This window comes from Phalacrocorax carbo, chromosome 2 (assembly GCF_963921805.1).
Source record: "Phalacrocorax carbo chromosome 2, bPhaCar2.1, whole genome shotgun sequence".
Lineage (NCBI taxonomy): Eukaryota > Metazoa > Chordata > Aves > Suliformes > Phalacrocoracidae > Phalacrocorax > Phalacrocorax carbo.
In genome coordinates, this window is record NC_087514.1 from 122777323 (window position 1) to 122804016 (window position 26694).

At 42.1% G+C, this 26694-nt stretch overlaps 1 protein-coding gene across 2 annotated transcripts in view; it reads right to left on the minus strand.

Annotated features, from left to right (window-relative positions):
• The window catches only part of STT3B (STT3 oligosaccharyltransferase complex catalytic subunit B), a 476425-nt gene that overhangs the window by 47440 nt on the left and 402291 nt on the right, over nucleotides 1-26694 (minus strand). Inside the window, exon 1 of one of the 2 annotated variants that reach the window (XM_064444218.1) lies at nucleotides 5487-5857. The exons of the other annotated variant lie outside the window; for it this stretch is intronic. Within the exon in view, the coding sequence (XP_064300288.1) occupies nucleotides 5487-5767 (281 nt within the window). The 5' untranslated portion in view covers nucleotides 5768-5857. Of the gene's footprint in view, nucleotides 1-5486; nucleotides 5858-26694 lie in introns of those variants that run through there. 2 annotated transcript variants of the gene reach the window in all.

Here is a 26694-nt window from a genome sequence, read left to right on the forward strand (position 1 = left end):
GACTGGAATCAAATGCTTTCCCATGGTCTGGAAGTTGTCGAAGATCATAAATGAAAGGAAGAGTTTGGGAAAAGAATCTTAAAGTGACTGGGAAATGTTTCCTAAACAGATCCACATTCAGGTACTCACCTTCGACAAGATTTGATGGGTTGAAAGCCTCCAGAAAGGCAGCAGTTTGGAGACGACAGTGGCTGTCACCCCTCAAGAATACATTTACTATGCAATCTGCTGCCTGTTTGCCCAGCAAGAAAAGTCACTAGGCAGGTAAGCAATGGTGAGATGAATTATCTGGGTGGTTCCCATCTGCCTGTAGCCTACAAATTGAGCACTGTTAATCGAGACCACTGTAACCCTCTTTATATGATTTTTTTACTCCCCTTATGAATGCTAGCTTAAGGTCCTTTCATTCCCAGCTACATACTCCTCCTTTTGTCACTCCTGTTTCTCCAGTGTCTTAACATGCCCTGTTTGTATATGTATACATGCCTCCACTCAATCCCAGTTTGCCCACTAATATCAGTTGCCATTTACATTCCCTCCCAACATTCATATTTTTTCTCAAAGATCAGGAACTAAACTGCAATATAAAACCAGTGGTGGGCAGGCTCAGGGAACTAAAATGTTACAGTATTTTGACAATTTACCTCAGTGAATCAACTCACCGTGACTGCTTTAGAGCAAGCACAAAGTAAAAAGCAGGACTGCACAGTGGGTGACAGCAGAGAACTACTCCAAAAGGAAACCATCAGATCAGCTAACTACAACACAAACCCACAACCTTACTCTCTCCCAATGAAATCAATACCTTTACACAAACTCTAGTGCTCAATCAATTCCATACACCACTTCTAATGTTCACTTGAGTCACACTTTGCATTATAATGAAGCTTTCGTATCATATTTAGAGGTGTTAATTTAAGTTTTCATTAAGGAAAAGAGTTCATAACAGCTCAAGAATCCACCTAGCAAACATGATTTGAGCTTAGCAAAACCTGTCTTTTTGACTGTGCTCAAGATAAAATCCTAACTTCCTTTAACTTGTCTGCCTCTGAAATGCAAGCAGTGACACCAACCTTATGTTTATTTTCACCAGTTCATCCCCATTCACCGAAGTCCACTAATGGTAGATGATGATATCAGTGATGAGAAAGTGGATTGCTATCATATATAAGCGCCATACTTCCCACTAGCACAATTATGTTACCTCAGTGAGGTATGATAAACATTGGCCACCCTGATGACAGTTAAAAAGCCGGTGGTTTGAGTGATCAATGATGTTGGTTTGAAAGATGCAAAGATGTATATGAGATTGTGGTAGCGCTGTTCAGTACCAGGAACTGGCAGGACAGTAGAAGACAGCATTCTGAGCAAAAGCGTGTAGGCAAATGTCACGGACAAAGATTGCACTGGTGCTCCACCCTGCACATGCAAACTGGTACGGATTAGGTCTCATGCTCAGACAGACAAGCTTAAGCATTCCAGCTTAAGCCAGCCCTTTCACTCCTCAGGTAACTGGTGTTAATCTGGAGTTTAGCAAGCTGTTAAAATTCTCAGGGAAAGATAAAAGTTTGATCTAATGTCATGGGATACGATTAATGATTCAGATACAGATCTCACACATGTGACTTAATCTGTGCAAACAGAATGAATGTTTCTATTTTGACAGCGCTCCCTGAAGACTACTGATGTACCAAAGGTTGTTACCGTTTTAGTTAGTAGTAGCATCAGGATGCAACAGTCTTACTAGATAGTTCTGCCTCATATGTGTGCATATATATACACACACACATATAGATTATTATGTGTGTGTGTATATATATATATATGATAGGAGCAGCCAAGTGAAATAGCATACAGGCACACTGGAGCTGTACTTTAGACAAACCAGTGCACATCAAGTAGCCCCTGTTCAAGTATTCCATAATATTGGTTGCCTTGGTTCAGCAGCCAACCGAACAATGTCAGACGGATGGCCTGTTAGGGCAACATCAGACAGAAAGAACGACCTCACTTGACAACGGAGTTAAACATGCTGTTGTACTTTCACGAAAAGCTTTCACTGTGCACTTGTGTGTACGTAGCACAGAAATTACACTCTTGGTCCACCCAGCTGCCAAACCAGCCAAGAGACGAACCAAATTTCAGACATGAAACCTGTCCATCCCAATGTACCATCATTGTCCATGTTTCAAGTTCTTGGCCCGATAATGAAATCCTGAGTTAAATGTTGGAGGCCTGTCAATAGCACAGCTTAAAGTCAATGCTGACTGACTTCATCTGTCGGTTCACCTGACCTAGGAGCTGCCAAAAATTACCCATATTTTTCAAAGTCTCTGGACCAGCTCGAGTATAGAAAGTAAAGAGGGCAGGAGAAATAAGTCAAAATAAAGGGTTAAAACTATACAAAAGAGGTATTCACTGAGGGAAAAACCAATAATCCTAGCAATGATGAACAGGTTACAAGTTTGTAAGTGACAGTATGGTGACCTTAAAACACCAGTTTGTTTTTTCCTCACACAGGCACTCTATTATAATGGAGATCAAAAGCAAAAGCTGTCCTCTTTCTACTGCCTTGGCCTCTTGTACTACACTTGGGTCATTTCTGGAAAAAACGCCAACTGAAGTAAGTCAGAGGCTAATTTTACAAAAGAAGGAAACCTCCTGCCCTGAACCAAAACCTAAATTTACTGTCAGAAAAGCAGCTTGAAAGGGATGCTAGAAAAAGAAGTTGTATTTGATTTAATTAACATGGAGAAAACCCAAGGCAAATCTCCTTTTCTTCCCACCCCAGAGTGCCTATGTCTCTTATTTCCATACCAGAAAACTGGGTTCCTAAGTAAATGAGAAAGCTTTCTACACCTCAGAGGCAACAATATTTTTCCATTTGAAAGAATAGAATTGCCTAATGCTCCTCATTTTACCAAACATACCTCAGCTTCCTCTCTTGATCTCAGAATGAGTACTAGAGAAAAGATGACTTATCAACACATTGCAAGACAGCCTATGCAAGCTTGACAGAAAAAGCCAAAGGAATGGAGAAGACTACAGAACTGTTCCACCAGCAAAGACTATGGCCACTGTCCCGCGGGGGTGTGTGTGTAGGAAATCCAGTTTACCTGGACAAGCTGCTAAAGAAGTGGTTAAAAAAAAAAATAGAGCACTGCTTCTAATCTCTTTTCATAAGCTCCTTTTCCGCATTAGATTCAGACTTGTCAGACCCCTACAACTGTGAAAAACCATTCCTACCTAGCTATTCAACAGTATTTAGGAGCAACATAATTTTTCTCTCTTTCCACCAATATTGCTGCTGCAATACGGGAAGTCCTTTGTTTTTTCTCAGTAGCTACCATTTTAGGATCTCTTTCCTACTAATTAACTTAAGTGCATTTACCTCTACCATTTCTGGCATGCAGCAACATGACATTGGCATGATTCTTGACATTTCAACTGCTACTGACAGACCTGCATTAAAATCAATGAGTTTTGTCAACTTCATCTGTTCTGTAATCAGCAGAGGTACATACAGCTCCATAGGCAGCAATGCTTTCTGTTTGTATACTCAGGAAGATGACTTTGCATCAACTTACACATTGCTTAAACCAGAAGTTTATCTTTACAACCCTGCCACAGCTATTAACTTAACTCCCATAACACCTTTTTTAATGGCCTTCAAGGCTTAATGATGAAAGTTGTGCAACTCAACACTGTAGTATTTCCAATTTTCCAGCAAGGAAGAACCCTGACTCTAAAAATAAGATAAAGTTATTAAAAAAAAAAAAAGTAGGTTGTATGCTTAATAAAAAAGTTTCCTCCATGATAGAAAGAAAAGCCTTTTTGCTTAAATTTAGATTAGAAGAACGTGAGAGCTACTCCACAGGCTACAACCCTGGGTTCATAGCCTCACCACAGACATGTTTAACTATGCTCCCCCCGTTGTTAACTTTATTAATTGAAAGTTTGCATTCCTTCCATTCATTCATTCATTTGTGTTTGCATAAAAACACTTAAATTGTGGGGAATTACTGGATGTTTTGAAGATATTTTGAGATATTTGGCTTTCACATCACAAAGCATGTATTACTTCAGACAGCATTTAAAAAACAAAGCAATTCCTTGTTCTCTGTCCACTATTCTGAGCCATGATTTGTGAATGGATTACATTGCGGGGGGGGCAGGGGGGAGAAAAGCCAACCAGAAAAGAGGAAGTTGTGCTTTTGAAACTATCAAAGTGGAGTGCACGCAGTAACAATTTCAGTTTAATACAGAGTATCTGCTGCACATTTCAAAACTAAGCATCTCCTTCCTTCATGCAATTAACAATAAGACTCTGGACATAAAAATTTAAATTAAAACGAGAGAATTCATTATCCTAAAGTCATCTGCCGCTTACCCTACTTAAGGTTCTAAAAAAGCCAAGGATTCCTAGGATGAAGTAGCCACTACTATAAAAATTCACCATCACGTTTTTGCATTACAAAAACCTGCCCCACAAGTCCCGTCATCTTTCACTTCGCCTTGCTGCGAGGAACGAGCACAGCATTTCTTGATCTTATACATAAAATGGTTTCAGTCCCCTCCAACAGGGAAAAAGAACAGACAGTTTCTACGGGAGGGAAAGCAATCTTTACAAAAATCAAGATGCGTGGGAAACAGCAAAAGTCCTTGGGCTCAGAAACGCAGCTTTGAAACACCTGGCAGTAAATCAATGTCACCCATTTCACTGTAATCCCTCAAGTCACTTTTATGAAGATTACTTCCTGCAGCGCATTCCTCGCCCTCCTCCCTCCCCGGCCGACGAGGGCTTGAGCAAAGACCACTCCGAGAAGCCGCTCCGCACATCTGGAGGCCACAACGCCGCGACGGAAGGACTCGGGACCCCGGTCACCTTCGCTACAACGGCTTCGTTACGACGGCGGTGGCCGGAGCCCCCGGTTCCCGCCCGGCACCCCGCCTCCCCGCAACTTTCCCCGTGCCCCCCGGCAGCAACCCCGCCGGGTGCGGGGCGGCAGCCGCCTCACCGGCCCCGTCGCCGCGCTCCCTCCCTCCCTCCCGCCCTGCGGGGACACCCAGGCGCTCCCGGCGCTTCCCCTTTCCCCCGCCCCACGCCCGTCCCCGTGGGCCGCGACCCCCCGGCCTCCCTCCGACCTGCCACAGCGTGTCCCGTCCGCACCGCCCCCCTCCCTCCCCCGTCCGTCCGTCCGTCCGTCCGTCCGCGGGCGGCCGCGGCTCTCGGCTCCCTCCGCCCGGCGGCCGGGGGAACAGGCAGGGCGCAACTTCGCCAAGTGGCGGAGCGGGGGACAGGCGGCGGGGGGGGGCCCCTCCCGCGGCCGCGGCGGGGGAAGCCGGCGGGGCGCCCCCCCCCGGTCCCCGTCCCCGACCGCCGCCGGGGCACACGGCGGGCGCCCGCCCGAGGCGCGCCCCGTGAGGGGGCGGCTTTCCCGCCTCCCCGTCCCGCCCCGTCCCGTCCGGCAGCGGCGGGGACTCACCAGGGGTCGAACTCGTGGATGATGCTCTCGAAGCGGATGACGGCGAAGAGCCGGGAGCTGAAGCCGGCCAGCCAGGCCAGGAAGAGGATGGTGAAGGAGAGGAGCGACTGCCAGCCCGCCGGCTGCGACAGGCCCCCCGACAGGCCGCCTCCGCCCGCCGGGGGGCCGCCGCCCGCCGCCGCCGCCCCGCCGCCGCCCCCCGCCCCGGCGCGGCTGTTGAGCGGCGCCACGGAGTTGGTGGCGGGTTTGTGCTTGTTGTCGGGGGCCGAGTGCTCCGCCATGTTGTACCCGGGGCTCCCTCGCAGCCTCTCCGCCTGGCGCGTGCGGGGAGGAGGCGGAGGAGGGGCGGGTGGGGGGAGGGAGGGAGCGGGAGGAAGGGCAGGGGGAGGGAGGCTCGGCGGGGGAGGGGCGGAGCCCGCCCGCTCCCTCAGCGGTCCTCGCTCACTGACTCCCGCCGCCGCCGCGCTCAGCCAGGCTCCGCCTCCCGCCGCCGCCGTCACCATCCCAGTGCGGCGCGAGGCGGGCGCGCGGGGCGGGGGAGGGGGTGACGAAGGGGGAGGGGGGAGCGACGGAGAGGGGGAGGAGCCGAGAAGCCGAGGGCCGGGCTCGAGGCGGGGGGGAGGGGTCGGCGGCCCCTCGCGCGCGCGCGGAGGCTGGGGGCAAAGGGGGAGCCGCGGGCGCGCAACCGGCGCCATGGGCCCGCGCGCGCGAGCGCGGGGACCCGGGCGGGAGGGTGGGGGAGAAGGCGTGCGGGCGCGTGGCCGGGACCCTGGCGAGGGCGTGAGCGCGCGGTTTGACATTGCCGCCCTCCCGTGCGGGAGGAGCTATGGGGGAGGGGCGGGGCTCCGAGGAGAAGGTGAGAATGGCGGGGGGGGCGGGACCAATCCCCGCGGCAGCCCTGCTAGCCGGAACTCTGTGACGACCTGTCACAGAGCGACAGGTATTTAAAAGAGGCGGGGCGAGACAAAGCGGCCAATCGTGAGCGGCGAGGGGGTGAAGGCGTGGCAGCGCGCAGGGGAGGTTGCGCTCCCTGCCAGCCATTGGAGGAATTAAAAAAAAAACGGGGCGGCGGTGACTGGCGGCGGTTTGCTCCAATCGGAGCGAGGCGTGCGAGTCACGCGGGCGCCGCTGGGCGCAGCGGTCACCCCCGCGGGCGCGGTGCCAGAGCGCGGCAGCGCGTGTGGGCCGGCGGGCGTAGCCGCTCCCGCCGTGCTCTGCTCTGCGTGGCGCGGGGCCTGCCGGGAGTCGTAGTCCGCGGGGGTCGGGGGCGTGGCCCGTCCCCTGGGCGCGCGACGGGCAGCTCCAACGGTTGTAACGGCTGCGGCGTCCTTCGCTCGTTAGGGGAGTCTTGAGGGGTTGCCTCTCTTTCTCCCTGAGGGGGCCCTGGGCTGGCGCTCATCCGCCCCCAGCCCGCCTCTGTCTGTCTGTCTGTCTGTCACGGTACGGGCTTACCGTTCGAAGCCGCGCCTCCTCTGCCCCGCGTACCTTTGAGCCACTTGTTTCAAATGTTTAATCACCGCGGTGGAAATCGTGTTGGCGGCGGCAAGCGTTGTGCCAGAGCTTGACCCTCAGGCGGCTGGGAGGGGTAGCTGGAGGCAAGGCTTGGCCGAAGTCCTGGAGAGCTCGCTGCCCTCGCCCCGCTACGGCCACCTGCCCCTGCTGGGAGCACGGCCAGGCTGGAACAGGCACTGGCACATGGAAACCTTGGCTTTTTGGGTTTTGGTTTTTGTTTTGTTTTTTTTTTTTTTTTTTGGTGTGTGTGTTGTGTGTGGTTTTTTTTAAAGTGGCTTCTGTTTTAGGAGTTTTCGTAATGAAATGCTATTTGGGAGTCTTGAAACTTCCACAGATATCTTGTGAATCCAGTTACAACAAGAACATGAAGGAAACTGAAAGCTAGTGAAGTTTTGCAGTCACTCGTTTTGAATGGTCCTTCATTCTACTCTGAGATGGCAGGAGACTGCCTGCTTTTAGAAGAAGTATGATGCTAAGCACAGGCAAAATAAAAAATAGTTGTTTGCACTGTTTACATCAACAACTCATTTTGTGACGTTTATGTAGAGCTGTATTGTTGAAATTAAGTAGATTGGGTTTTCTTTCTGAGCTTCAGGCATTCCTCTTGATGTGCAAACACGGCTCTTCAGAGGTCCTGGAGGTTTGCGGTTCAATTTCACTAGTATCCATTGGGACTACGTTGGGCCTTAACTGACTAACATCATTCTAATTAGTGCTTGCTGTTTCTGTTTTTATTTTATTTGTCAGAGGAAGAAAGCAGTATGTTTCATTGTAAGCAAAGTTGAACCTTTATTAAAATTGTTCTTTTAGTGGAAAGCTCTGTTTAACAATTTGTAGAGAACGTAACTATTTTTTCCCAACCCTTGCATTAGTCAACAGCTGTGACTTGGTCACTGGGCTTGAAAGCAGAGTTACTGATTGTAAGTATGTTTTAAGATGAGCACTTTGATATCCTGTTACTCCTAAAGGACTCCATTTTAGACCTTCTCTTAGAATAAGCCTTAGGAAATTTTCCCGAAAATTTTAGAGGTTCAATTTTGCTGAATCTGGCTCTTAAAAGGCTATGTTTTTTGTTTGGCTGGGTTTTGTTTGTTTGTTTGCTTGCTTTTTTGCTTTTCAATACTGTGTTCTTTCTTATTCTTGTTAAAATAGGCCAACAATATGCTCAAGATAAGCTAAGACATTTGCCCCTTTTCTAGTGTTGTCAGTGAGGCTTTTTTAATGAGCTGACCAACTGGCATTTCAAGTAAAGGACTTTTTCTTTAATTGGCTCACGAACAAAGAGCAAATGTGACTAGACATTTGCAGCTATCGAATGTTTTCTAAAATGCTTTGACCGATTTTACAACAGACTCAGTCCTGCTCTGCTTTTCTGAAATGACAATGCGGTATTTCCATCCTCATAGTTGGGATCCTGTCTTTTGGTGACAGCAGTTCAAGCTTAATGATGCAGTAGAGCTGCTTTAAATGCTAGTGTTGTAGGTAGAATACCTCTGTCTTTTCTCCCCCCACTATTTTTCTAGATGTTAAGGAGCCAAAAAAGGACTGATGATGCACATCAGCTGGAAAAAAAAAAAAGTATATCAGAACTTCTTTTTATGTAAAATTTAGTATCATTGTTAACTTTCCTTGATTGGGAATCTGGTTTATTTAAAAATTATTGCAGGTCATGGTGTGGATAAGGTTATATGGTGTGTACTTTAAATTTCAGTGCTATAACTTTTACATCCAACAGGGAGGTTATATCATTCTGACTATGCTGACAGAGTTAAATCAGACAATTTTTTGAGCATAGACAAGCCCAGACAGAATGTGATTTATTTGAATGCTGACTAATGGTAAAGTGTTTCTTTGTCATTGGTAACAAATGATATTGTTGCCTATTCATTTTCAGCTGTTCAAAAGACTGTACTGTTGAATACCTCAGAGCTTGGGCAACAAAATTTAGGGGCAGCGAAAGCACAGTTCTAGAAAAAGCATTTATTAATGTTTCTGTAAATATATTGTTTGAAATTTTTGTATGAAATCAGGTTTAGTAGTCTCACAATAAAATTGGTGAAACAAATGCACACAGATGGAAATCCATAGACTCCTATAGTTTGAATGAAGGATGCAGTGATTTTGATACTATACTGCCATGAAAGCAATGGAAAATACATCTCTGTAGAGGAGATGCAAAACATGCCTACTGAAAACTGCATTCAACCCATACTAATAGATTGATGGGGAAAGGGATTTTTCATATCTTCTTTCCCTGACCTTCTCTGCCCCCGCCCCCCCCCCCCCCCCCATCCTCTTGTGTTCCATTTGTTTTAAGCTAATTTGGTTTGATTTGTTCCACTGTGCATGGTGGAGTTTTCTTTGTGCAGAAAAAAAACCACAAACATGTCCACGTTAGTGACTGAGGAGTTGACTTTGCATAGTGATTATGAACCATTTTGCATATAGGAAATAATTTTCCTATTCTAAGCATGCAAAATAATAGCCAAATGCCTTAAGAAAAAAACTCCTATTTCATTTTCAAGCTTCATTAATAATGGAATTATTCAGGGGGTAATGCCAAGTGCAGAAGTCATGTTGTGCTTGTACAAACCAGAGCATCTTGAAAGTCATGGAGCTCCATACAGGAAAATGTCAGGTGAGAACTCCTCATTCCTCAACACAGCTACCATGTGTTCAGTCTGCTACTGAAAGAATGGCAAATAAAAGTTGTGCAGAAAAAACTGCACGTGAACATATCCCGGTAATAAATTATTAATCAGGAGTACAAACTCCTGGTTGGTGGGAATGATTCATACTTTTCACCAAACTTTACTGGCAGCAATTCAGCAGTTGGTTTAGAAGGCCATCTGAAGAGCATTTCAGGTTTGAGGTCAAAAAAGAAGTCTTTTAAACAGTCCTTCCAAATTTGTGGCCCTGCAGATGAACAGGTTAATAAGAAGTTTGGTGTTGAGATTTTTTGAGGATGGCTTTAGAAATTAATGGCACAGTACTTCCTGAACTGAAGGATATTACAATGTAAGTATCGCAGTTGAGCATAACTTGGTGTGGTGGAGGATGCTTGATTTCAGCTACATGCTCAGATGATCACTGTTTAAAAATGTATGACTGTTTAAATGAGAGAAAACATAATAATATTGCACAAAATTATCCTTGAGAATCTGAAGTTTAATGTGTTTAAAAAACCCCTATCTATTAGTCTCCATACAGACAAAATGGCATGAGTTTAAAATTATTTTAAAATCAGTTTAGTTAAGCAGGTGCAACTCTTTGTGGATATGTATAAATCACTTAATCCAGCTGTAAACTGATACAAGATTGTCTGCAAAGAGCTTTGCACCTGTGTAACTATAATGAGGTTTTAAATTTATTTGAATTAAAATGGCATAACTGTTGTGTTTAGACAAGGCCTTCATCTGGCATTTAAGTCATTAATAGTAGAAACTTGACTTACTCCTGACAGTATTCTACTGGAGATCTCTCTTCTTCCTTTCCAATAATTTTAACACGTGTTGATGTTCCTCCTCTGCTTCTCCTATATAATAATCCTACTTAATTTCCCTTTCCTACGACCTGCACAGTGGTAAAAATCAGTCTGGTCAGCACACGGAGACCTGCCAGGAATCACAATGCTTTTTGCTCTCCCTAGCCAGCCCCTGGCATATCCTTCTGCCGCCAGCACCTTTTGTATCAACCTCACCTTCACCAGGGCTTTTGTATCAACCTCACCTCACCAGGGCTTTTTTCTCTGGTGGGCTGGTACCAGCTCTGCAAAGTCCCCGTCCCTTGTTAGAAAAACTGAGGGAGGGACACACACGGGGCCTTTTGTTAAATAAATTTAAGAACACCATACTCAACCTTATACATGTGTGTATTCTTACCCACATGTGTAAGTGCTGTGCAACATTTAAAAAACCTGTGGACCTCTGAAGTACCTTTCCTGAAGTGTTGCATTTTGTCACCTCTAGTGTTTGTAGGCACCTTAACCAGAAGTTGTTTGTTCTTGGCAAATGCTACAGCCAAGTGATTTTGCAAAACTTTCATTTTATTCCTTCTGGTAAGAAGGAATGTGCTGCCTTGGGGATAATCAGAAAAAAAATGAAATTAAAAAGGCCATTTTCTTCAGGGACATCACTAAATGGCCCATCAAATAGCTGAAGAGTGAATGTTTAGCATGTAAATGCTAAGCCCCCAGAGTTATAGATAATCGGTCATCTTAAAATATTATGTTGGAACAGCAAAGCTACTGAGGAGCTGGAGGGTAAAGCTACCTCTGGGAAGTGGAGTGAGAGAGATATCCATTTGAAATACATGGGATCTGTTACTACTTAGTTGCAGTTAAGGTGAATTTTGACACTAGACTGAAGTGAGAGGGGAGAGCAGAATACCGGAAAGATGCATTCTGCTGTTAGCTGTAACAGCAGCTGCATGTTACAGCATCAGAGTGAGACGTGTGGGAACAGCAAAGAATGGAGGGACAGAGAGGAAAGGAAATTACTTTTATGTTGTTGTTTAAAGCCTGTTGAAATCAGTGGGATTTTTTGTCGGTAGGTTTTTGATCACCTTTGAGTGGTATTTTTCTTTATCGCCTCTCTCACCAGAGCATTCTGCACAGTTCCTGGTAACGGCTGAGTGTAGGGGAAGGGAAAGAGAGGGTATTGTTTGTGCATTGTTTGTAAACTGTTACCATAGTCCATCAAAGCATAACTCTTCTGATTTTAGTTCAGCTGATAGATTTGAGCAAGTTGTTTGAGTTGGAAAGTTCTTCTACCGTGTCAAAGATACTTCAGTGCGTTCTCTAAATCTTTTCCTACTGAATTAGTTATGGTGTAGTATAATATCAGCAAAGAATTCCCCATGCCTGAAAATTTCTTTACAAAGAAAGGTGCAGTATTTTTCCATAATTGGGTTTGTAGTGTAAATGTGCATAGCCTTGAGGAAAGAGAAGTTTACAAAGGATTGTTTCTAGTGCTTTTCTGTTGCTAGCAATTCAGACTAATCGTCTCCTTGGTGTTTTCTAGAGTGCTAGTAGGTATTCTTCTAGGCAACTGCTGCATTAATAACTGCATCAGAATTGCTAAAGAATTTTAGTCATTTTGTTGTGGAACAAACTGTGCTAAAATGCACAATGCAATACAAAACAGGAGCTTATGGGTGCTTTAGGATAGTGTAGCTTCAACCCATCCTCACTTACTTCAGATCTGGAGTGAGGACTCCATCATTGTTGAGAAGAGAATTCACTGATGGCCACTTTATGACTTTATATGACTTGGTTTTCTTTTTTTGGCTACTGCAGTGGCATCAAATGATGCAGTTGCTTCAGAAGTGGAAAAACTAATGTATTGCAGAAAAATTACTGAAAGGCTTTTAATGACTCCTGTCCACATGTGAACTGAGATACTTTTCTGTGGTATCTAATCTGTGGGTCTTCAGGTCTTACTACAGGAATCTCTTTTTGTAAATGACTGTAGCACTCAAATCCCAGATTTTTTGTTATCCAGTTGAATTTCTGGCATGTCTGTTTGATTCTGTGTGTTGTTTTTTTTTTTAACATAGATGTATCCGGAACAATGAATCCTGATGTTTAAAACCCTATCCTGAGGAAAATGATCCCATGATAATTAATGCTTACTGCTAAACTCTCTTTTTATGCATCCTTCCTTTAAATATTTGTGCCACTTTTATAGGTCTTAGGACACTGAAATCCCTACTGATGCATTATGCCAGTTACTGATACATACTCCTAGACTTAAAAACCCAGTTAGTATTTCAAATTAATTTCCTAAAGAGAATTTCTAATTGCTAAAGGAAAGCAGCTACAAAGATCTGAGGCAAAAATAAAGATCCTTTTCTTATTTGACTGTAAGAAGTGCTGCTGCAAAAACACCTGCCAAACACCGGAGCCGCTGTTCAAGGCAGACACTTGCAGGACATATTGGGTAGGTTATGTGACTATTGCGTACCCTGCTTTCCTTCCTTGATGTGGTAACCAGCCACAAGCTGCAACAAGCTTAGATGTCAAAAGAGATGTAACAAGCCGTCTCGTAACTTAAAAAAACCTCTTTGTTGTTTTCTGGTGCAAATTATGTGCTCTAGAATTTGTTCTTGGTTTTTTTTTTCCTCTTCTGGTCTCTGTATTTTTGCATTTAAAAACACTTTGGGGGGGTTGCATGAAAGTATCTTTAAAATGAAGATACAAACATGCCTTACAAAAGCTGATTTAATAACTCTACTCCCCTGGCACTTTCATACAGCTTGCCTGCCCCTTCCCTTCCCCCACCTTGTTGATATTGTGCCTCATTTTTGCACGGGGCCAGTGTTGTGTGAGACCAGCCAAAGCTGCTGAGGCCTGTGTGATAACTCTAATCTCAGTATTGCTTTTTTCTGAGCTAGACCAGATGCACATTGGTTTTGCACAAAGGACCATGTTGCTTCAGCTACTTTATGCCATGGAGATCCCACAGTAGGAACAGACAAAGTGTTGACCTTCAAAATTGTATGGGTGAGAGATGGACAAATCTTCCAACTGTTCCCTGTACTGATGCCCGAAGCATAGACCATTATGTAGAGTATTCAGGATTCATCCTGAGAGCCTTTTCAGTCCTGTAACCTACTGTGTCAGACATGCGTTGTAAACCAGGGTGGGGGCATGGGCAGACACCAGGGCAGCACCAGCATCCAAACTGTATGGCAACTTCCATGCCTGTTCTTGCCCTCTGTCATCTAACAGACACACAGTGTCGTAGAGACCTTATCAACATTAACTTGAGAGAGACGTATTTTGTGGGTGTAGCTGCAGTCTTTCAAGTGCATTGTATAAAGTTAGTGTCTCATGGGCTGCAGGGAATATGGAGCATGGAGCACTTCCTCCCCATCCTCTTCCTCCTCCTCTGACCTTGGTGTTCCCTCTGTTGTTTCTGTTTTTGTTCCCTCTTCCTCTCTCTAGCTGGTGTTTTCTTCTTTTTCTTAGATATGTTTTCATAAAAGTCCCACTAACTTGACTGATGGGCTCAGCTTTGACCTGTGGTGTGTCTGTTGTGGAGCTGTCTGGAACCATTTGTGTCCAGCACAGGGCAGCCCCTGACCTCTTCCCACAGAGGCTACCCTTGCAGTCTCCCCCCTGGTGAAATCTTGCTACATATACACTACACAGGTTTCCAAGTCCACGCAGGCAAGCTGGATAGGGAATGTGACTGAGCAATCTGCACAGTGAAATGTTTTTACTGGTTACCAGGAATTTTTTACTTTCCCAAAGGTCTTTTTATTACACACTATTCTTGTTTATACAGTATCACAATTCAATCTTATGCTCAGAGCCAGTACATATTTATGGAGTCACACACTTTTTCTTTTGAGAGCACCTTATTTGTTAGTATTGAGAGCAAATTCAGGAATTTCTAAGATAACAGGCCTCTTCTCGAGAATATACCCCCATTATCTTGACATTCAAGGTTCTTTAATTTGCTGAATCAGTTCTGCTTACATCTCCTTCATGTGACTTCCACTTGAAGCAGAGATACACTCCATGGTTTTTACTGCAGGCAGATGGTAAGATTTGTGTGGAAATCCTAGGCAATTTTTATTGGGCTGTTAATTACTGGCATTTGAATTATTAGGCATGGTAATCTTATTTCTGCAACAATTATCCTTCTGGAGAGAAAAGTGACTCGTATTAGTCTGTGACTTTCTTGTTTTCTTCATTAACTTATTGTGTTAGGTAACAACAAGCAGAAGACACTGTTCGAATGCTCTTTTAACAGCATTAAAGTAATTTCGTCAGCCTTGGGAAAAATTCAGTGTAATTTCATTGTAGTCCCTCCACCCTATTGTGGCCTGTAGCTTAGTGTGCACTGTCCTAACCTGAACTGTCAGGTAAAAGTTTTATGTGGTTTCTTCTAATGTGATAGGAGAACATTTTTATTAATACAGTCACCACTGGTTTTCACAGCCATAAACTAGGAAAGCTGTGAATTTTAAGTGCAAAGACTGACCATCTTTTACTTAATTTTCTACTTTAGTTGAGATAGAGATATGCTTCTGAAGATCAGACAGATCCTCCAGAGTATTATAAGCACTGTCTGTCACCATAATACGATTATGTTTTGGAGTACTATGGAGACTCCTAAAATTTAGAAACACAAGGTCAAACCCTGAATGCTTTTAGGTGTGCAGTCCTGAATCATATGCATTTATGATGGCAACGATTTTTCTTTCTCTCTGTCACATATTAGAACAATCTGAAGAATGACAGATCCCCAGTGGGATTAGAAAGTGAAATATCAATATTTTAGTTCCACTGTCTCCATGTGGTATTATTATCCTTTTACTCATACAGCCAACATCATGTCACCTAGTTTCCTGATAAGGAAGCAGAAGCATTCAGCTTCCTAAGTGCCAGTGCAAGGTAGGTCTGTAAGAAATGTATAGGGTAAGCTTTCCTTTCCTCCAGGATGAGAGATATTCTGTTCCACCCATCCTTGCTTAAGAAATGAATATCTCTCAATACAGGTTTTTAATTTGTTAATTAGACATTCTTGTGCTTTATCTTAAGTTCATTTTGGAAGTGGTACTCTCTTCATTCCTAACCATTGCTTTTTATTAACCTTTGGGAAGCCACCCTTTTGTATATTGGAAGATTAACTGTAATTAGATTCCATCTCACTAAAGTACTGCTACGTAAACCACTTCACCTCTTGCTTAATTGAGAAACTGAACGTGGAGAGGCTTTATGTTAACAAGGAAAGAATGAATATTTAAATTGGCCAGAAAGCTATTACAGCTTTTCTGAGCCTCTTAGTACATAGTTACTGGCATTGCTTCCTTTCCTATGCTTATGTAGTCCTTATTTTCAGGCACCTGCAAGGCTCGAGAAATGCTCTGGTGTTATAAATAATACACTGGTAGCAGAGTTCAGATGTTAAGTGTTCAAAACAAGCTCATCAGCGTATATATGTCATGAGCAAACAAACACTGTGTATTTTTACCCGTGTATCTAGTCGACTCTGAATTTTTTTTTTTAAAAAAAACAAAACACCAGTTTCTTAGGCCTAACATATATGGCAGAGCTTTTTCCCACTGGAGGAATAGAGTCACTGGGCCAGTTCTTTTGGTAACAATGCTGTTTACAGATTTCGAAGTGTGGTCAGTGGATCCCCATCATGGCTACCTATAAGGAGTTTGCAAAAGGAAGCCCAATACCAATGACCCTAGATTGACTATGGAGAAAGAAACCTTCATGGGAAAACTTTTTGGATATAAAAATTGAAAAGGACTGACAACAGCTGTTTTGTTGTTAATGTTTACGCTCGTGGTCTAGTGCAGTCTCCTACTGTGAGCAAGGAGCTTCCCCAGTCCTGTCTGCTGATGAATAGAGTTTACACATAGAGTAAAAGAACTGTAAGGATGCAACAGTGTATTTTACTTTTTAGACTCTTTTGAATGTCTGTCCCTAAACCTAATAAAATCTAGGTTTCTTAGGGCTCTGGAGAAGAGTACTGCAGATTGACAGATGTCTTGGTTTGATGGGAGATGAATTTCTGTCCTTAAAACATTAATACTAAATAGTCCTAAATTTTCCTGCAATTCAGCTGTCTTGCAAGTGATGACTGACTGTGATAGCTGAATCAGAAAGGAAGAAAACTATGATGATTGTGGAAGACTACTTCAGCTGTAGGGAAATTTAGGAAGTATTTTACAACCTAAACTTTTATCCTGTGACTTTGGTGGATGGAAAAGAGAAATGCCTGTGCCTTAAGGAGCACATATGAAATCCTAATTAGCAGGAGTATTCTTGGTGCTTAGCTACCTGGTTAATCTAAGCAACTTACCTACAGTAATAGTCAAGCATTTCTTCCTGTGAGTTTTCAAATTCTTTTGAAGATAGGATTGCTTGGATTCTGACTGGGCTGAACTCATGACAGAAGTGTGGGGACTATGAGAGGAGAAAAATGTGTCAATTTTCCTTGTGAAGGTTTCCGTCTAGGTGAGATGAAGTCCTGCCAGAGCACAATTCTGGTAGCATGTGTGTTAGACTTGTATCTTTTATGTCATGTCCTTCCTAGAAGGCAGGAAGATGCTGCTGCTGCTATTAATCAGGATCAGAGTGATAACTTCTTGCAGAAGCACTTTGTTTTAGGTATTGGATCAAGAAAGCATCTTTCTTGACAGTTTTCTAGGTATATTGTTTCAAATCTTGTTTTTTCTAGGAAAATTAACATAAGAGTTGTGATTAAAAAAAATTGCTGTGCTCCCTCTAGAGATCAGGTTGCCTCGGACATTTGTAGTTTGGTTATATGTCTGGATATAAAAAAAAGAGTAAGATTTGAAGATTCTTTCTAACAATGGATGAGGTGAGGACATCCCTGCAGATTCTGGATGATGAGAAAAAAGTTGCTTGCAAGTTGGGAATATTTTTGTAAGATCCATTTTTATAAAGTCTATTTTGGCATGTTTTATTTGAAGACTGTAATTCTGAAATTGTTGAAATGTCTAAGCCTTAAGTTGAGCACTTAAGCTAGTATTTCTCTGTAAGCACATGAATAGCCCCATTAAAGTGCATAGAGCTTATCTAATACTGAAGTGTTTTGCTGAATCAAATCCCTAGAGAATTTAATGCATGCAAAGACAAATGTATCTAAATATATGAGCATTGTTCCCAAGTTTGGTGGAAATATTTTTGCTTTCTATATGTACTTCTTAGTATACATTTCCCCTTGAATGTGGTTTTAATATAATTCTGCTGTTCAGCAACCCAGATGCAAGAAGCATGCCATAAATATCTTTTCCCTTCCTCCCTCCCTTCCCCGAAGTTGCATTTGGTAAGTGTATCATGCTATATATTGATGTTACTATTTCATTAAAAATTTATAGAATGCTGGACAGTAATAAGATACTTTTCTTTTCAACAGCCTAAGGGCTGGATTTGTGCACTGTTCCATACTGTTACATAAGCACAGAGAAAGTGCAAGACATCACCTGCCCTCCTACTCCAATCCAGTATGATACTAGTCATTGTGCTTAAGAAACTATTATCACTCTGCAAACAGGGTTAAGTCACTGTTGTCAGTAAGAATTGTTCATAATTTGATTTGGAAGAATCAGCCCACAGAAATGGGTTTCAGATTTTTATTTTTGGTGACAGGGGTGTGTATGCTCTCAAGAAGGCACATGGGGTCTATGCTGAGAGAGGTGAGCATGTGAGGAACCCAAAGTTACTCAAGGCTCATCCAACTGTAATATAGTGGCTGATAGGCGTAGCCAGCGCACAGCCCAGTTACTACTCTTTCTGTCCTATAGGAAACTCTGCGTTTCCAGTGTATGACCCTTCTATTCCCTGTGGAGTGGAGAAAGTAATAGCTGTGGCTGCATATCACTACAGGGTCAGCCACTGCTCTCTGCTGTAATAGGTGAGTAGCTGGGGTCATGCAGAGCATTAACAGCATCAAGTGTAGCCTGATGAAGTTTGCTGATGACACCAAGTTGAGTGGGGAAGTAGACACTCCAGAAGGGAGAGCTGCTCTGCAGGGAGATCTGGATAGGCTGGAGGAGTGGGCCAGCAAGAACCTTAGGAAGTTCAACAAGGACAAGTGTAAGGTCTTGTACCTGGGAAAGCATAATCCGGGTGTGCAGCACAGACTGGGATCCACCTGGCTGGAGAGCAGCTCTGTAGAAAGGGACCTGGGGGTCCTGGTGGACAGGAAGCTCAACATGAGCAAACAGTGTGCTGCTGCGGCCAAGGCGGCCAACAGGATGCTGGGTTGCATCGAAAAGGGCATCGCCAGCAGAGATAAAGAAGTCATTATCCTGCTCTACTCAGCGCTTGTCAGGCCCCACCTGGAGTACTGTGTACAGTTCTGGTCCCCGCTATACAAAAAGGATGTGGACAGGCTGGAAGGGATCCAGAGAAGGGCCACCAAGATGACCAAAGGACTGGGCAGCCTGCCATATGAGGGTAGGCTGGGAGAACTGGGTTGGTTCAGCCTTGAGAAAAGGAGGCTCAGAGGGGTTCTCATCACCACGTACCAGTACTTAAGGGGTAGTTACAAAGAAGATGGAGACTCCCTTTTTACACAGAGTCACATGGAGAGGACAAGGGGGAGTGGACACAAATTGCTCTTGGGGACATTCTGATTGGACAAGAGAGGGAAATTTTTCACAGTGAGGACAGTCAACCATTGGACTAATCTCCCCAGGGAAGTGGTTGACTCGGCCATGTTGGACACCTTTAAGAGTCGTCTGGACAGGGTGCTGGGACATCTTGTCTAGACTGTGCTCTTCCTAGAAAGGTTGGACTAGGTGATCCCTGAGGTCGCTTCCATTCTGTGATTCTGTGATTCTGTGATTCTGTGATTCTGTGATTCTGTGATTCTCTGCTAACATTTCCAAGGAAGGATTTGCAATTGGTCTCCAAGGAGTGTCCTAGAGTGCACTCCCTGTCGGGCAGGGATCAGCAAGTGAGGCTCCCTGTTTGGTCTCTTTTCTTTTGGATTGTAGGTGGTCTCAACTGCATGGCGGAGCAGCTTTCTCATAAGTGGCTGTAGGTGGAGTTCACAGTGACAATGTTAATTTTAGGCATTTTGGTAAATATCCCAGGTTAGGCTGGGAAGACTCCAGGCCACTGTGTCATTTCAGGAATTGTCACTGATGTGATCAATCAGGTATTGCTCTAACTTGACTAGTAGATTTACAGCTCAAATTGGGCTTAAATATTTGTTGTGTGCCATTTATTTACCTGTATGACTTTGCCGTTTCACTTTGCTCTGGACATACAGCAACTTGTGTTGCACCATGATCAAATGTAAACATGTCAGAAAGTGTAATATTTTGGAAGCGTAAGTATGATACAGTACTTGTGAAATGGTACTTAAATCTAAAGAATTGATTTTATTTTGTTGCAATTCCAGAACCATTAGTGGACTTGTCACTCTTCTCAACCTTATTATCACCCAGACTAATGAAGGACACAGTTTTCGTAAGATTCTGTGCTTGCCAATAAATATTTTTTTATTGTTTTAAAAAAGAAAAAGTCATTGGTCTTGTACTGTATGAATCATGGAATCTAGAAAGACCTGTTAGGTTAGATAGCCCATTGCCTTGCCACTGCAAAATGGTTCTCTACCATAAACTTTTCCCGTGCTTTTTCCAATTTAGTTTTAAACATCTCTGCAAATAACAGGATTTTGACCAATTCCCTAAGGAAGTTATTGAACAACTTATTCAAAATTATTTAATTATTTTACTTTATATTTAGCACATATATAGATAGGTAGATGGATGTAGATAACAGCAATTTGTTATCTGATCTTTTCTGGACTAGGTAGAGACAAAAAAATGTTAAGTATTTTCTAGTCCAATGCTATATATACCCAAGTGCCTTAGCAAATACTGAGTTTTTGCAATTATGCTTTCCTATATATTTTGTTGCACTAAGGGCCCCCCCCGAAGAGTGAGAGAGGATATACTATTGAAACAAATTATTTCAAATACATCCTGACTGAAAAAAAAAGAAAAAAACCCCTCTTCTTATCACAGCCATTTAATGTATTGCTAATTGCAGTGACAGGTAAACAAAAGAGTAAGCAAAATGAGATTTGTAAATTATATCTTTTTATTTTAAATTCCTGACAACATGTCTTTGCTACTGTCCTTAATTCTTGCTGCCAAGCACTGCAGTTCTTTATAGGGATTGCTTCTGAACTAACAATGTTATCGTTGAAACAAATTGCACAGGTCTTGTTCTTTTAATATCTCTAAAAGATTAAAGATCAAGTAAAGAACAACATTATTGAGGCACAAAAAGCTAAGATTCAATTTCATTTTGTTTTGCCCTTTAATGAAACTGTTACTGTTCCTGCTAGAATTGCAATAGAAATAATTTCTAGTGTTTGAAAACATTATAGCACATCTATTTGCCCATAAATACAATGATTTGCACCTCTTTGGCACAACTTATGTGATAACAATGACTTGCGGCGTAAGTGTGCAATGAGATGATGATTAATAGAAATCTCAGAACGGAAAACACGTCAGTTTAAGTAAATAAGCCTAAAAATATAGATTGCTAAAGCAGTTTGTATCAACCTAATGATAGTAGTATACATATATCTTTAATATTTAAAGTTTTTAAATATAACTTTTATTCATTTTCCGAGTAGCTAGAGTCCCAATAGATAAAGAAATATTTCTAGTCTTGGTAATAGAATCATTAATGGTTACAGTTTGGCAGGCTTAAGTTCCTTAATGAATTGTGTCTTAATGAAATAACGTGATTGCCTACATAGCTGTAGATCAGTTCATGACCAAAAAAGGGATTTGAAACTCCTATGGCCTTCATCCATTAATTACACACAGCAAGTTCCTGATGTTTTCCCTCTATAATGAAAAAGGCCGTAAGGAACAGACTTGCTCCCCTCCCTTCCCAAAAATACTAATGGGACTTATGCCTATGCTAAAATGTTTTAAGTAGTTAATGACTTTTAAAATAAGTTGGATTGGACATTTGTCTATGTTCTTTTCTAAGTACTTTAGTTTTGTATGTAGGATGCCTGTGGGGATATTTTGCTTAAGGAAAGCGAAATCATTAAGTCAGGTAAAAATGAATCCATAAGAAAGTAGTGCTCCCATGTGAGGAGGCTTTTACTACTTTTGCTCAATGAAGTTGCTGAGCAAAATAAGAAAATGAGCGAGCTTATTGCCCAGGAAGCTAAAAGTAGAAATCTTCAAAATCTGTGAGAAGAACCTCTTGGACTGGGATCAGTTTCTTGTGAGGAATCTTCCCACCAAAGCTTCAGATGACTGAGGAGATGTTATGCATTTCACTAGTTAGCAATTTGCTGGATAACTAGCACAGGTGGGAGCCAAAACCAACCTAAGCAAATGTGATTAGATGCTAAAAACATTACTAAATTGTCATTAGTCAGGCTTTACGTCCAAATGGCAATTTCCAGAAAGTAAAATCTTATTTCCTTTAAAAATTTGTCTCTTTCCTGCTCTCATCCTGAGCATTTTTTAATTTTTAAAGCTGATTAATATCTATGGTCAACTCTCATATCATACATCTACAATGCAATCCAGTGATGCAGATACACCTCGTCATGATATACCTGAGCTGGCTTTAAAACAGCTAGCTTGGTATCAAGCACAGCATAGCTAGACAGGGGCCTGGACCTTCATTTAGGCTGTTTGGTGTATTTAGGCTTTAACAGTCTTTACTGAGACTTATCCTGCTTTGGGATGGACTTTTGTCAGTCACCAAACAGGTTAGTTAAGTCAGCTTGGATACATACACACAGGCTATGCTGCCTAGTGGCAAACCAGCATATTCTTTATTCCACTCAAAGTTTCATAGGGTAAAGAAAGGTCAGTGTGTCCAGACTCCTGGGGAGGGAATAAAGAGATTTGCAACATCTAAGTGGACTGTGGTGGCTTCAAACTGAAAAAAATTACAATACAGGAGTTACATCACTGCCTTGAGAGTTTATAATATTTGCTTTCTCTCCCCAACAGATGCATAAATGACCAAATTCTGACAGAGCAATGGATTTGGACAAATCGACCTTAAAAGAGAATCTTACGACAGTCTAGAGTATTCAGCCCAATTCCTGAGTCATTTAACGTAACAGCAATCAGGCAAACCAATGCGAGTTTCTTGTATCACTCACACCCTCCTTAGATTACATATCTGAGATTTATTTTTACAAGTTTCAATTTTTATAGTTTACTTTTATTACATTGACAGAAAAAGGTGGGTTTTTTTTCAACCAGGATGTAACAATATTACATTGCCCTTTTGTCAATAGTATATTTTATTGTTTTTTCTTAGTAGTAGCAACAATAATAATATTTAACACTTTTATAGTACCCCATGTATTGAAAAGAGCTTTGCTGCCAACAACTCAATATATTCTGTAGGCTAGCTAGATACTGTATCTCCATTTTAGAGATAAGCTGAGACAGAAGACCTTTAATAGCCAACCTTTGGAAAGTATCCATAATTGTTGGTCTTTGAATTCTTTGTTGTCTAACTCTAATTTCCAAATGTTCCTGGCACACCTGCCTCTTCTGTTACCTTCAACAGTGGGAATCAAGTATTACTCTGAAAATAGGAACTGAGGAGGATAATTGACAGGGTGTCTGCATTTGACTAAGACGACATTTCCTCATATGTGCATTATGTTTTTCAGCCTCCAGCTGTTTCATACCATACCCAGCATATGCTCCACCCATCTTGCAGCCACAGTCCCACTGCTGCAGAGCTCAGCAGGCCAACCTCAGTCTCTAGAGACCCTAGAGAGTCTCTAAACACTCTGCTTTTCCTTCCTTCTCACTTTTTGTCCATCAATCATCTCTATATTTCTGCTTGTTATCTGCTGATTCATCCATGCATTCTGTCTAACTGTAGTCCCTTCCTACCATTCTTCTGTTCTTACATTCCTATGCTTGCTTGCAACTGGCTGAAGAATCTTAGTGCTGTAAGTGTGATGAATTTACTGGTCCAAAAGAATGTTAAAATTAAGAGCAGTGTTCCATCATATGTAATACCCCCCACTTGCTACCACCATCTTCTGTACGCAGGAGTTCACATTTGGTTCTGCTTTCCTTCCCTCCTACACTTACATTTCCTCCGCACACACATCTGTTTTCCTTTCTCCAATCAATGGTAAGATCTAGCAAATGGGTATACATTGCTGCTTGAATAAAACCACAGTAAAAATCTACTGGTGTATTTGTGGGTGTGTGGATGTAACACTCAGAATGAAAATACCATAAATTTTATCTGTTTATGATAAATTTTCTAAAAGAGTCTGTCATGAGACTATTTCTAGGGCAGGAAAAGAGCAGAAGACAGCGTGGAAGATTCATGTGGGACCTTGTGGTACCTGTACTTGTGTTATTTCACAGTAGAAGGCTGATGGGTTTCGTGTGTGATATTTAATATGCATTGAAAGATGCTTGTATTTTTAGGATTTCTACAGATGCTGCTTATATATCAGTTTATTACATAGGATAGCATATGAGGGTTTTTATCACTGATTTTCAATCAAAACTGGGTGGAAAATAAAATTGGTTAATCCTCTTTTTCATTTGGGGGATTTTTTTTTAAATAGTTCATCTCTTCCAGTGTTGGTTTAAGCAAAAAAAATTCTCATCTGAAATGGGCTTTTGAACAAAGGTCTAATTTAAATATAGATAGAAAAGGGCAACATTTTTTCTTTACTGTTTTAGTGCATTCCAGCAAGGTCTGCCAGTGCATGCTGATAATTTACAGAAAAATCCAGGCAAATTTCTGTACCTCTCCCCCCAAATATTTTGCAGTGCATCTTGAGAATATAGTCCTTCAATAGCAGTTTCATAGTTAGTTGTAAAGTGTTTTTTTTATTAAAAGCTTTTAATGTTGACTTTCAGAGAGGAGAACTCTTCTAAATTTTGGAGTGTGATGTGTAATCAAAAGAAGGTACATGGAAAGGACTCAAGTTCAACTGCACAAGCTGTTTTTTGATATGATGGAAATGGAAAATAAATTGTTTGCATTTTTACAGCAAAGACTTTGCTTTTTGAAGAACCTTATAAAAATGTCTTGTCTGGAGACTTAATACTCTTGACTACCATGAAAAAGCATCAGGGTTGTTATTAAGTAGTAAGAGTTTCCCTGTAAGACTCTGTTCAACGCACTGGAGCTGCTACAAATACATGAACATCAGTTAAAAAAAAGGTTTTGCTAATTCTTGCAAGACTTAAGGTCTTTTACACTTTTAGCAGAACTGTACCCCTGAGAAGCAAGGGAAGAGGAAATGGCAGCGGCTTGCCTATTTTCAGACATCGTACTTTAGTCTCAAAGCCTGCAAAGAGATGAGATCTCTGAGCCATTTAATAGTTTGCTACTGCTAAAAGGAGGATTTCAGGTTCTGTTCTCCCCTGCTTCCTCTTCTGCCCTCCCTTACTTCTGCCCCATGATCCAACTTCTTTTTTATAGGCACTGTTACTTATTTAACCACTCATGATGCAGCTCATTAAGTCAGCAGAAAGCAGGGTGGGTTTTTTTGCTGAACCAGGCAGGCTTTTGCAATTTTTTGGTTATGTTTGTCATGGAAGAGTCCGCACAAACACCTAACAAAAAGACAATCACAGTCCTCAAAAACGTATGGTATTTTAGAAATCAGAAAGATTTAGATATGTGCTTAAGTCATTACTAGTGTAGGGTCCAAAAAAGAAAGAATTTATTTTATCTTTCCCAGTGGAAGATAAAATCAGGATTTTCTGATGGGCAACAGCATACCAGAATAGCAAAGCTATGCTTTCCAAAGTTCTGCAATCCCTGTCACTGCAGAATAATTAAGAATCTGGGTTGTTTTTTCATTTAAAGGTCTGCATGGATGTTAGCATTTCACAGACACTGGGGAGGTCCAGGTTAAACTGGCTTCCTCTTCAGTTATAAAGCTGGCACACTTTCCTCCCCTTAACCTCTCTGTTTTGAGCCCCTTGTGTTTTCCAGAAAGTTCAGAGACAAATTGCATTCTCTATCTTTTTCATAAATGCAGCCTGCCCTGCACTTTCGGTGGTTTGTTCAGTGCTCTGAAAAAGGTGAGTTGTGTTTCCTTTCTACTGAAAATGGTGATGTAGCAGGTAAAATCAGGAATTATTAATCAAGATGCTGGAATCTTAATTCCATAATGGAAAAAGGTAAAGGTGGTAAGCTAAGCTTTCCTACAACATTACAACATTTTAGTTTTTCTGCTCCTTCAACAGCTCTGATAGCATGAATGTTGTTTCAGACCATAATTAATTACAATAATGAAATGGCTTTGTTTTTTGATACAAAGTAGCTTTTTCTTTTATTCTTTCAAGTGAGGAGAAAACACCATATCTATCTGGGTTTTGTTTTTTTTTTTTGAAATGTGGTTGCTACTGAATCAACATGTTTTACTTTATTTCTGCAATTATACTAAGACATCAGTAAAGTATGATCTGAAAATAGTAAGTCTCCCAAAAGGCCTGTATTGGACATAACATCCTTGTAGGTGCATGTGTTCAAAAGTAGGATATTTTAAGACCTACATTTTAATCTAAACATGTGTTTGCTATTAGCAACAGAGGTCAGGCCTTCACATATTAACCTGTGCACAAGGACAACCACTTGAGTTTGCCTTTTTGGAGACATAATATGGATCCTTTTACCCTTAGCTACTGACAGTGGTGAAGATAAAAGGATTTGAACATCTTTTAGCCTGGTTCCAGCCTTTTTTTCCACCTCTAAGTATAGAGCTACTCTCTGAGCAGCAATAACTACAACCCACCTATGGTGATATGGTGCTCATTACTGCACACGTCATGAGAGGGACCCGAGGAACTATCTCTTTGTAAGGAAAGCCTATTTATAATGCCTGGTATTAAAATTTAAGTGAATGTTCTGATGTTACACCTCTTAAGGAAAAGGAAATCTTGTATGAGGGAATGAAGCTTTATGCACACCCCAGATATGAGTATCTGTAACAGCATTTGTTCTATAGACAGTAAAAGCACAGAAGGAACTCTAAATTCAAAATAGAGGGATGAAAATGGTAGGTTAACTGAATTTACAACAAACTAACTGGTGCATAATTTGACTCAAATATCAATAATATTATAGAACCATGTAGTTCCTTCCCCTCTGGAAATAAGATATTGAACATCCATAAAGCGGAAAGGTCGGTAATGCCAT